Raw genomic sequence first — 12,345 nt, forward strand, 5'->3', positions numbered from 1 at the left:
GTGCTTAGTGGATTGTAAGAATGAAAACCCCTTGAAATAGATTAACCCACTTCTCCTCATGATTGATTAGCCTGTTTCTTCAAGTTTTATAGGAAAAGAGGATGGTTTATGGAATTTCTGGCACTTTCCCTTTCCGTTGACCAAAGTCATGGGGATGAGAACTATGAGATACAAAATGAATTTATAAAAGAATACAACAATACTTGGAGCCATTTCCATCAAATGAATAATTAAATCGGGCAGTAAAAAAAATGCCTGCCCTCTATGAATTCTCAGGGAATGGGCTGCAAATGCTTTCACTTTAAAGGGATCATTGTAATAGATGCATTTTTAATGGGAGTTGTAAACTTTTGGGGAAGAAAAATTTTTGAAACCAAACAATCTTCATTTTGCAATACTACATTGAGACCAGAAAATTAGAATCTTCTGATTTCTTATTTTGTTTCCATTTCACTTTTTCCAATCGTCTATTTGAATAGGAACTTATTTGGGTTCTGACTCGTGAATCTGGTTTTCCTCTCGAGGAGGAATTCTCACGCACTTACCCAGGCTGGAAAGGAGGTTAGCAGGGCATGGAAAGAAAGCATTAAACAAATGGTCCTGCAAAGCTCTAAAAATCTTTCTGAGGAGAGGAAAACAGCTGGCCTGGGCTTTGCCAAATAGCACTCACAATTTTGGAAGGAGGGAGGGCCTCTCGTTCCCCTCTCCTCCATCCAGCAGCCACAGCCTCCCAGGCATGTTCCTTTTACACGAGGGTGCAGGTGTGGGCAGTAAAGGCACTTTTGGATGGACAGTCTGTGTCTCCTTTAATGACAAAGAGGAACTGAACTCCTTTGTCCTTTTAAGCCTGACCTCCTTGATCATAAGAACAATAATTTAATTTTTTGTGACACAACTCAGGCTTGGATTGATACAATAGAAATTCCTCTTGGACAGCATCAAAAAAGGTTATCATTAATTGAAGAATAGTTATCACTCTGTTACTTTCCAGTTGGTCCCATCGCAAACTCAGAATTCAGATTTTTCAGTCAGGTTACCTTTGCAAGTGCAAAAATGGGCAAAGCTGTAATTTTGGAAATTGCACGATTTTGCTGTGGCATTCATTTATTCAATCAGTAAATATTCATTGACTAACTTAATCGTTACCGCGTGAAAGGAAATGTTATCAGACACTTGAAGACTACAAAGAAATATGAAGGTATTTCATCCCTTGGAAGCAAACTTTCTATTTCAAAAAGGCTTGGATATTGAGAAGTTCTTTGTAATTTTCAAAGCCCATTCACCTACTATAAATCTTCATCTGAACTTTTGAACGGTAGCAGGGGAACTGGGTTGGGCAGACATTATAATCATACAATTACAGAATTTTAGGAATGGAAGAAATTTTAAAGGTCATCTGATGCAACCACTTAACTTTAAAGCGCAGGAAAGCCAGAGAGATTGAGGCCCCACAGCAAACTAGTGGCAGAGCATCTAGACAGAGCAAGTTTGCTAATGACAATCCGAAGCCCTGTGTGAGAAGCTCTGCGCTAGGCACAGACTACTCGGAGAAGCCGAGCACCACGCCTCCTTCCTTGTATTCATTTACATACAGATAGATCACAGATTCCCAATAAATACTTATTGGATTAATGACACACCTTTCTTACCCCGTAGGGCACAGTGCCAAGCACTGAGGATAAAATGATGAACAAAATAAACTGGTCACTTCTTCCAAGTTGCACACAATTCGGTCTTACTGTCCTCAGTGAGTTTGCAATCTCTTAGGAAAGCCAAGATACACGCCCACAAAATGCAGGGAAGATTGGGTTCCAACACTGTGAATGCTTTGCGAGGTCAGGAAAGGAATCTAAGCGTGATAATTGATGGAAATCCTCCCCCCCCCCACCCCCGCCCATCATTTAATTACATCATTCTCTGCGGAGGCCTTTCCGGGATCTCCCCCAGGCCTGGACGCAGATTCTGCTCAAGGTAAGGTCACGAGGCCAACTCACGGAGACTAAGGGAAAAATCCGGAGCCCAGCCATCCCTGTTTTCTAAACTGGAAAAGACCTGGGTGAGTGCCGGGGATAGAACAGCCACAGAGACTGCCAGAAACCACTAAACTGGAATAGGAAGTCCCCAACGCAGGGACCACTCCTCGTGCGCCGGGCTGGCCGCCCCCACCGGAGGCGCGCGCGGGCTCACAGAGGAGCCCAGCGGGCGGCCGCGCGGGCGCAGAGCGGGAGGCGGAGAGGAGCGGGCGGCGACGGCGCCGGCGGGCCCACGGGGAGGGTCGGCAGCGCATCCAGTCCCCGCAGCCACCCGCGCACAGAGCAGCTCGCGAGCGGGACGCGGTGCGGAGAGCCCCGGCAGCGCCCGCCCTCCTTACCGCGTCGCTTGCCAGCGTGCCAGCGCCCGCTCCGCCCGTGACTTCAGTTCTGCTCCACCCCCGCGTGGCGGCGGCTCTCTCGGTCCGAACCCGCGCTCCGCACCAGCCCGGCCGGGGCGAGCGGCGGCCACCTGCCCGGCGCCGCCTCCGCCCGCCCCACCGCCGCCCAACTTGGATGGAGTTGCGGTCCTGAGCGCCTGTCCTCCACAGCCGGCCAGCGGAGAGCCCCGCGCCGCCACCTCCGGTTCGGGACGCCCTCCCCGCTGCTCTCCGCTCCGCGATGGGAAAAGTTGGTGCCGGCGGCGGCTCCCCAGCCAGGCTGAGCGCGCTCTTCGCCGGCGCGGGGCTCTTGCTCTTCTGCGCCTCGGGCGCCTGCGGTGGCGGCTCCTGCTGCCCCCACCTGCACCCGAGCTCCGGCCCGCACTGGGCTCCGACCCCAGGGGCCTTTTTTCACCAGGGGCCGCGAGGCAAGCCTCCTGCCACGCCCCCGCCCCTCCTCGGTCGCCCACTGTTCGCAGTGGCCCCGGGAGACCGAGCGCTGGCCCTGGAGCGGGCCCCGAGCACCGGGGCGTCCGCGGCGGTCGCTACACGCTCTGGCCGGAGGAGACGGAGTGGAGCCGATCCGGAGAAGGCGGAACAAGGAGAGGGCTCGAGCAGAAGCCCCCGGGGAGTGCTCAGGGACGGAGGTCTGCAGCAGCCTGGGACTCTGGAGCGGGACCCGGACAAAGCCACTCGCTTCCGGACGGAGGAGCTGAAACTGACCAGCACCACGTTCGCGCTGACGGGCGACTCAGCACACAACCAAGCTATGGTGCACTGGTCTGGCCACAACAGCAGCGTGAGTAGAATGGGACTGAGGGCAAAGGAGTGAAAGGTGTGATCCGATAGAGAATTTGGAGAAAGGGGTTTTCTGGAAGGGAAAGGTGCTGCAGAGTCAAGTCTTGCCTGTTACCTCCCCCTCCCCGCGCAGGAGTTAATGATACCTATCTACTAGGTAGGAGACTCCCCCGCAAAAAAGAGAGAGAGAGAGAGAGAGAGAGAGAGAGAGAAAAGAAAAGAAACAAAAAACATTAGAGTCCTCTCCAAAACCCAAACAAAGATTTAAACAGCAGACAAATCCCTGTTTCCTGCCTCTAGGGTCGCATTGGTGTAGTGTATGGATCTGAAGACCGGTCGGAGGGGGTTAAATAAAGTATTCTGAATGTGGGGGTGACAGGGTTAAATTTCTAGGGAGGCTGACATTCCCCCAAGTGACTTCCTCTTTACTTGCTGGACTTATGGATGAGTGCAAGTAAAATCAGGAAGACTTTATTTGAGGATTTGTCTTTTATTTTTACGCAGAGCTACTAGCCCCCTCTTCCCTACAAGAAGACGAATGCAGTGGATAAGGGTATCCCTTACTGTTGTCTCCGTTTCTGGAGACCGACCCAGTGCCTGCAAGTTTCGGCATGGGAACTCTCCAGCACCTCCTCCCAGCACCAGCCAGTGTGTTCTGAGAGCCGGGCTTTTCAGCCTGTGAATGAGTGGTTGTTCTCTGGCGTGATCGGCCCCAGGAAGATCAGATATATCCCAGGGAAAACAACTCCCTGTTCTTCTCGGTTGCCCGACCTCCTCTGGTGAAGAGCACAAATAAAGACTTAGCTTCCCTTTATGAAGGGAGCAGAGGGTTGTCCTGCTTCCAGGAGGCTGACCCTGGGGAGAGTGAAAGTCCGTGAGCGTTGGCCAGGTCAGGGAAAAGCCTGACTCTCTAGAACCTCAGGTAGCGAGCGATTCCAGTCCAAACTGCACCTGGAAACTTCAATGAGCTGAAAGAGGAAAGAGCCAGCTTTGATGGCAACAACGGGAGGGGATTTACAAGTGTGGAAACCTGTCATTTAAGCAGACACGATCTTTAAGAAGATCAAAAAAACTAAGGGTGGGTAAAATGAAAGGAAATAAGTCAAAGTTTCAGCTTCCGTCAGGTTGTGAGACTGTAGTGTTTCTAACATGCGCCTTCTGTGCAACTTGATACCTTTCACAATGTTTTCAGTTGTGGTGTAATTGCCAGAAACCTCCCCAGGGAAGTGCCAGTTTAGTAAGTTGTGCTCCTTGTCAGCTTTTTAATGAAAGTTGGGAACGTTTTAAAATAATAGTCTGTCATTATGGAGTCCTTGGGTACATTCGTATAAAGTGTATTAAGGCAAATCCTGATAAGTAGTATTTTATATTTATGTCTCTGTTCTGAGAGCATCAGCGGGGTGTTCCCTACGATTGAGCTTTCGTGACGCATGCTGTGGTCTGTCTGTGGTTCTTAGGACTGGTTTAATCGAATAGTTGAAGCTGACTCTATTTCATTCAAGTTCTAGAGACCCTAGCCCTCATTCCTTAACTATTATATTTTTCATATTATAACCTTAACTATTATATTTTTCATATCATAACTACTAAAATTAATCACCCAGTTTGAACTTGAATTTTCTTAAACTAATTGAATAACTTTTGCATTGCTTAAGTGATTAGCTCAAAGCTTCTGGATTTAAGGGGAGATTTTAAACACATCAAACATATTAGATCCATGGTATCAAGGAGTAAAGGACTTTGGACTCAAACTATTTCTGGCTTTTAATGTAATTCAAGCTGTAAAATATCACTCACCCATTAGACCTCTCCTTTAGTTCATCTCTTGAAAGATCTTGGAAAGAGCGAGAAAAGGAGAGTACATATTTGGCAAATTTTATACTCCATTTAAGAAATGGCGCCAAGCACTGCCAGATTTTTTTTTTTTTAATGTGCTTATAAGCCCAGTAGGGCTTATTAGGGCCAGCACTTGGAGGGAAAACATGCAGGGAAGTCTGAGATAACGTAGGAAATCATCTAAGTGGTGTGTGCTAAAGGTTTGGGCACTCAAGGCATGTTAACTAATGAGATTTCTACTCTACTAAGTCACTTATTTTTGTAAGGACACCTCTCTCTTCCCGTGCCCCTGGCCCTGCCTGCTAACACAATTTTTTTTAAGTGTATATGTACAGATGGTAGAGGAAGAGAAATAGTCTGTATACAGGTCCTCCAAAACAAAGCTGACCCAGATTCATAGGTGAGACAAAGTTTCAAATATTTTTTACAGGGCAGAAAGGTAGAAAGAAACTTCTTTTTCTTTTGCCCAACTTTATGACATGCAAAGTAGAGCAGAGGCCGGAGTTCAAGGGCTGCTCATTTGGATTTGTGTTTTACAAAACAGGGAATCGTAAGGTGCAGGAGACCTATTTGGAACTCTCATCCCCCCCAGAATTAGAAATCCACTAACCTAAACCCGAAGACAGCATGGGGGGGGGTACCAGTGGCGCTCATTTTTTTTCACTTTTAGTTGTCTTTCTTTATACATTCCCTGATGCATTCAGGGCTACAGACAATACACATCCTAGGAACTCACCTTATATTTAGCTGAAAGCCTTTGTAAGGAGGGCTGTTTCTCATGACAGTAATACCCGCATTAAAGGTGTAAATGTATGGTAATTCTAGGCTGCCTGTCAAACTTGTGGACAATGCCAGGTGGTTCTCTCACCTCTTTTCCCTTCTCCTGCCCTCTCCAGCTGTTGGGCTTGTGCAGTTGGGTAAAAACAGGACTGTTTTGCCTCATGCGTGGATGTGATGGGGTTCCTCTGTACTTACTGCATTCTAGCTCATTGGAAACTGTTGCTAGAGTTGGTGGAACACCTGGGGGGATCTTTTGGCATGAAAGGTACTGGGTATGAATCATTTGTCTTGAGCTTGGTGTCATAAGCAAGAACATATTGTTCCTACCCTACTCATCCAAGGCATGCTGTGCCCTGATATAAATTTATACGGTATCCTTAGTTTGTTAAAAAATATATTTGTCTGTGTGTGTATGTGTGATGGGGCATGTGTTTATTTCTTATTTCCAAAGAATTTCAAACTGCCACACTTATTAATCCTTATAAGATCCTCGTTAGGTAATAGGTGGGCGGCTAGTGTTAATACCTCTTTCATATTTTTGTGCTAGAGTCAGTTTGAATATTTCAATTCACCACCACCATGTCCCCTTCTGCTAGAAATAGTGTTATAATATTTGTTAACAGAGGCTTTTGCTTGACATCTTGGCCGTTACTAAATCTTTAATGCTGCACTTACCATCGAGCATGGCAGTCTGGCTGGTTCTCATGTGCCTATTTGCCTTCACTTCTTCTGGGACTGGAAATTTACCACCCACCCTTAGTGAATAAGCTGAGTTGAGTCCCATCTTGGGCCAGGCATTTGGCTTTGCATCCCATCACCTCACTTAATTTTCCTCAAAAAACATGTTGTTGCATGGAGGAGGAAACTGAGGCTTTGTTAGGACTTGCCAAGAGGGTCTAAAAGGTCAGTGGCAAAGCCAGGGACTGGCCCCAGGGGTGACTCCAAAATCCCACTGAGTGGTTTGTCTTAAAGACCTTAGGGCAGGACAGAAAAACTCAGACCTTTTAGAGTCTGTGTTTAAACAGCCCTGTCTTGGGTGGATTTCAGGTGATGGTGGAGGAGGCATAGTCTGAGCTGGAAGCTCCAAGGACTGGTAGAAAAGCAGAGACTGTAAAATGTGCCTGTCACGTACACTCTTTACCTTAAGTAGTGATTTGGTTGTTCTCTTATCCACCCACCTCTTCATCTTTAGTGAGACATGGAGTCTGCAACTGGTGATTCATTGAGCACGAGGTAACCTGCCATCATTCAGCCTTCAGATCTGGTGTTCTTCAGGAATAGATTCCTTTTCTAAGTTCATCACATAGCTGATTTTATAGAGAGGTTGGTTATGAACACTTGATTTGGCTACACATTTTGACATAGGTTTTTTTGAGCTGTTTTTTTTTATTGTTGTTCAGTTATAGATGTCCCACCTTTTTCCCCATTGCTCACCTCTACCGCGCCCTCCCCCACTCCTGCAGTCAATCCTCCCCCATTGTTGATGCCCAGGAGTCCTCTATTCATGTTCCTTTGCTTGCCCCTTCCCTTTCTTTCCCTGTTATCCCCATCCCCTCTCCCCTCTGGTCACTGTCAGTTTGTTCTTTATTTCCATGTCTCTGGTTCTATTTTGCTCATTTGTTTGTTTTGCTGATTAGGTTCCACTTATAGGTGAGATCATATGGTATTTGTGTTTCACCGCCTGGCTTATTTCACTTAGCATAATGCTATCTAGTCCCATCCGTGTTGTTGCAAAGGATAGGAGGTCCTTCTTTCTTTCTGCTGCATAGTATTCCATTGTATAAATGTACCAGTTTTTTGATCCACTCAGTTACTGATGGGCACTTGGGCTATTTCCAGCACCTGGCTATTGTAAATTGTGCTGCTATGAAGCTTGGGCTGCGTAGGTTCTTTTGAATTGTTGATTCAGGATTCTCAGGGAATAGTCCCAGCAACAGGATCGCTGGATTGAAAGGCAGGTCCATCTTTAATGTCTTGAGGAAATTCCATACTGTTCCCCACAGAGGCTGCACCCGTCTGCATCCCCACCAACAGGGCACTAGGGTTCCCTTTTCACCACGACCTCGCCAGCACTTGTTGTTTGTTGATTTATTAACGGTGGCTATTCTGACAGGTGTGAAGTGGAGCTGTTTTTAAAAGTAAAATGATAAAAGACTTTAGCTTTCTCCAGAAGGGCACTCAATTCCTTCTCTGGTCAGTGCTTCATGCTATTAATGAACGTGAATATATTGCCACACAGACAGCAGTGGGCTGGGAAGCAGATCTGCATTGAATGTCAGACCTCCTGCTTCCCAGCCCTCTGCCTAGAGCAGGACACTTACATTCTTTGAGCTTCAGTCTCCTGAACTAAAACACGGGGTAGTACATCTTTTTGCAGGCCTGTTCCTGAAGATTTGACTTGTGTATGAAGCGGCTGGTACATAGTAAGTGCTCAAGAAATGCTAGTTCTTATTTCGGTTGAAGAAATAATTCTTTACCGGGAATGAAGAACCCTGGGTTATAGTCCTGCCCGTAGCAGAGATGACTTACGTAGTTGCAGCCAGTGAAAATTTTGTGGCCTCAATTTCATCTTTTGTAAAATGACACCAATAGACTACAGCACCACTGAAATCCCTTCAGGTTAAAATTAATTTAATAGTGTGTTCAGCTTGTAGGTATGGTATACCCACCACATTCAAGTGAGGTGCACCGGGAGTGCTGGGGATGCGGAAATGACACAATGACCTGTACCCTTGACCTGTAAGTGAGCAAGCCTTTTTTTCCACATAACTCTTCCCTTTCCTATTGTTCATATGTATATCTATTTATAGGAAATCTAGCCATTTGAGATCCAAACAGGCATTCATTTCACTGTGAATTTGCAGCAAACCATAGTTTATGGGGTTTATTATATTGTATCTTTATGTTGAAGGACTTGCTATCTTTGGACAAAAAAATGGCTTAATGTGAAATTAGGAAGTAAACTTCTATTATGGTATTTAATGGGATTTTCTAGAGTAAATTGGCATGAATGTTGACTCTGGGAACTTCATCCATGTCCTTTTCAGGAGGGACCCAGAGACTCATAGATGACGGTGTAAATGCTAATGGAATTTTATTATTGATGAGACTAATAATTGCTTACATTTAAGGAGAGATGACCATGTGGCAGCATTATGCTAAGAAGCTTACAGAAGTTACTGCGTTTCAATTTTACAATTATGTATTGAGGTCTGATGCTTGTCAGCAATGGCAATAGGCATATTATAGGTGGAGCGATGCACAAAGATGGAAAGAAATAGTGCCTGCCCTCAAAGGGCTTTCAGTCTTGGGCCCAAAGCATCCTCTGATGAGGCAGCAGAAGAGAAGTGTATTCCGAAGGTATAACGTGCTGTAGGAGGTCAAGGGAAGGATGGGCGTCTTCTGGCTGGTCTGGCCTTCAGGCTTTATTGCAGAGCTGGTGCTTTAACTGAACCTTGAAATGTAAAGAAAAATTTAAATAAGGGACGGAGATTATTAGAAGGCTATTTTGATCTGAAGGAATGGTGTGTGTAAAGGTGGAGAGTAGAGACGTAAACATTCTTATCTATATCCAGGAAATCAATCTACATTAGACGTAAACTATGTTTGACTGAAATTTTAATCTTAGAAATGGTTTTAAAAATGTTTCAAGCAAAAAGTATATACGCCCATCTTCTAGTGAGTTTGGGTATATTCCAAGCCGAAAAAGCAAATGAAAACTTGTATGGTCCCTTGAAGACATGGCTGTCCTTACTTGCACGTGAAATCCCAGCTGGAATCATCATTGTTTCATGTTTACCGACGGCATTTTCCACACACGGTTTTCACAAAAGGGGGCTTTCTTTTGTTTAAGTTCTCGCTGAGGAATGTTACTGGCCAGGCTGCTCGGAGAGTAAAGTAATTTGGTTCCCTGCCAGCCTATGTGACGCCACCACCCGTCTGTAAACTAGCCGTCCTGTCTTGTGTAGGTCTCAACGTGCTGTCCGAACTCTCGGACTAGAAAGCGTGGGGCCCGTGTCTGCGTGTCTCAGAGGGAAGCTATCCCAATGATGTGGCCAGGATGGCGGAGAACAGGCGTGGTCGGCATGAGGTGAAGCCAGGCTTCGTGGGGGTGTCGTGGTGACTTTTGAGAAGTGCCTCCAGCCTTTGGCAAGAAACAACAGTGAAATCTGACACAGACAACAGCATGGTGATTACCAGAGGGGAAGGGGGGTGGCAGTAGGAAAGGTTACGGGGTGATAAATGGTGATGGAAAGAGATTTGACTTGGGGTGGTGAGCACACAATACAATATACAGAGGATGTATTATAAAATTGTACATCTGAAGCCAATATCATTTAATTAACCAATGTCACCCTATAAATTCAATAAAAAATAAAATTAAAAAAATAATAATAAAAAAGATGGAATCTTACCGTGCATAAGTTATAAGGAAAGAACAGAGCCTATTCTAAAATTAAGGTAAATGGGGGAGGGGAACATGTGAATGCTCTGTAGGAAATCCGACATGAAATTTTACAACTGTTTAAAAGATACTGAGTCTATTTCTATAGCACTTAAAAAAATAATTGTTGTTCAATTACAGTTGTCTGCATTTACCCCCCTCCACTCCCCCGCCCCACCCCAGCCACCCCCACCTCCCTCCCCTGCTTCCTCCCCCATCTGGTTTTGTCCATGTGTCCTTTATAGTTGTTCCGGAAAACCCTTCCCCGCTCCCTCCCATTATCCTCTCCCATCTATAGCACTTTTAAACGTGGTTATACCACTTTAGATCACTTGTAGCCCCTTTTCCTTGCAAAATGTGTCAGTTTTCAAAGATTGGAGCATTACTTCCATTCCCTCAGTTGTCTCCTCACCACAGTCCTACGAGATAGGTAAGACAAATATGTACATTTCTCAAACAGGGAAATTAAGCTGTTGCTATGAAGCGGGTCAGTTAGTGGAAGAAGAGGGTCCCACTGGATGGGTGGTTCCCGGTTTGGCCCCCTGCTGGCTTTCCAAAGGCAAGGGCTTGAACACGGCTGTATGCTGTGCACCTGCATGTATGTTTGCCATGCAGCAAGTATGGGTATTGGCCAGGGAGCTCCTGAGCTCTAGGTTCAGCTGTTCAAGTTATTTGTCCTGGCCTTCAGAGCAAGTGGCCTTGCCAAAAGTCATGCTCTTGGCATTGTTTAAACGTTTAAAAAAGTGACCCTAAAAAGAGATAATGGGACTTTCTGCAAGTAAGGTCTCCAGCAAGAACCTATCCACCATATGTGTTTCCCTGCTAATGGACTTCGGAGATAAGATTACTTACCACTGGAGCTTATTGCAGCAGGGGGTTGGGTGAGGAGAAAAGGAGGAAAGCCACCTCTTTACCTCTTTAATTGTCTTACACAGATAAAACCTAGTTTAAAATAATTTTAAATATGGTCTCAGTCAAGGAACCTAGAGTGTCAGTGTTTGACAGCTGTAGTAGTCAAACTAAAAGGATACCTGTTGATACTAAGGGGTTTAATTTGCTCAAGGATTATAATTGCGTTTCCAGCCATGGAGCGATTGCTTTGTCTACTTATTGTAACTTTTGCAGGTGGAGTGGGGGAAGGGAGCAAAGGAGAGTTTGCTGAATGCTAGGGATAGCTCTCTGTAGCCTGATAAGATATAGTGATTATAACAGAAATTCTTCTTAACAATAGTAACATAAATAAGCACCAATGTAGTAAACAGCAGCCCTGGAAGTACATTCTAGAGCATCCCCACATCATTTCACTTCATCCTCACACCACACTTGTGCACCAGGTATCACTAGTCTTATTCTAAAGCTATGGAGGTCAAGGCTTAGGAACTTACCCAAGGCCACCCCGGTAGAAGGTGGCAGAGCTGAAACTTAATTTTTGCCCTTTGTGGCTCCAAAGATTTTTCTTTTTCATCATGTTGTCCCTTTGTAAGGGTTTTTTCTTGGTTTCTTTAGAGAGAACTCCATATGTCAGTGCGGAGGGATAGTACAGGAACTTGGCATGAGCACCCCATCTCGGGGAGCCCCCTTTCACGCCGCTGCGATCGCTGGTCACTGACCTGGCACACTTTACTTGGTAATAAGCTGCTCCATCGTGCAGCTTGATCTGAGCCCCAGCCTTTGTCTGTCCCCATGAGGGGCACTTCGGGGGGTATTCAAGTGTGTTGTCTTGTGTTGTTATTCCAGGAGGATGTGTGGGATGTGCTGTTTGGTTTCTCCCTGCTGGCTAATGACCTAGAGTGACAGTGTGGACACCTTGGGCACTTTTTAAAGAAAGTGCTAACAAGAGTCATATTAACAGACAACCAAGTAATCATGCTGTGCCCTGGAGCCAGTGGACTGACGCCTCCAGTTGTCCTCCTGTCACTGGTCCAGCACAGGCTGTTGAGGCACAAAACTGTGGGCCATCATCCTTCCGCTCCAGGGCCTGTGGGCATCTGCTTAAAAGTGAAAGGTCTTCCTCTTATTCAGCACTTCCAACATGCACTCTCCATTCGAATCATTAAAGGGGAGAAAGGCTATTTTT

General features: G+C 45.9%; 1 protein-coding gene across 3 annotated transcripts in view; it reads left to right on the forward strand.

Moving 5' to 3' along the window:
- The first annotated feature begins 2,562 nt into the window (after nucleotides 1–2,562).
- SORCS1 (sortilin related VPS10 domain containing receptor 1) overlaps nucleotides 2,563–12,345 on the forward strand; it is a 480,154-nt gene continuing 470,371 nt past the window's right edge. For all 3 annotated transcript variants that reach the window (XM_053922501.1, XM_053922500.1, XM_053922502.2), the window contains exon 1: nucleotides 2,563–3,209. In XM_053922501.1, the coding sequence (XP_053778476.1) occupies nucleotides 2,652–3,209 (558 nt within the window). In that variant the 5' untranslated portion in view covers nucleotides 2,563–2,651. The remainder of the gene's footprint in view (nucleotides 3,210–12,345) is intronic.

Source organism: Desmodus rotundus, chromosome 4 (assembly GCF_022682495.2).
Source record: "Desmodus rotundus isolate HL8 chromosome 4, HLdesRot8A.1, whole genome shotgun sequence".
Taxonomy (NCBI): Eukaryota; Metazoa; Chordata; class Mammalia; order Chiroptera; family Phyllostomidae; genus Desmodus; species Desmodus rotundus.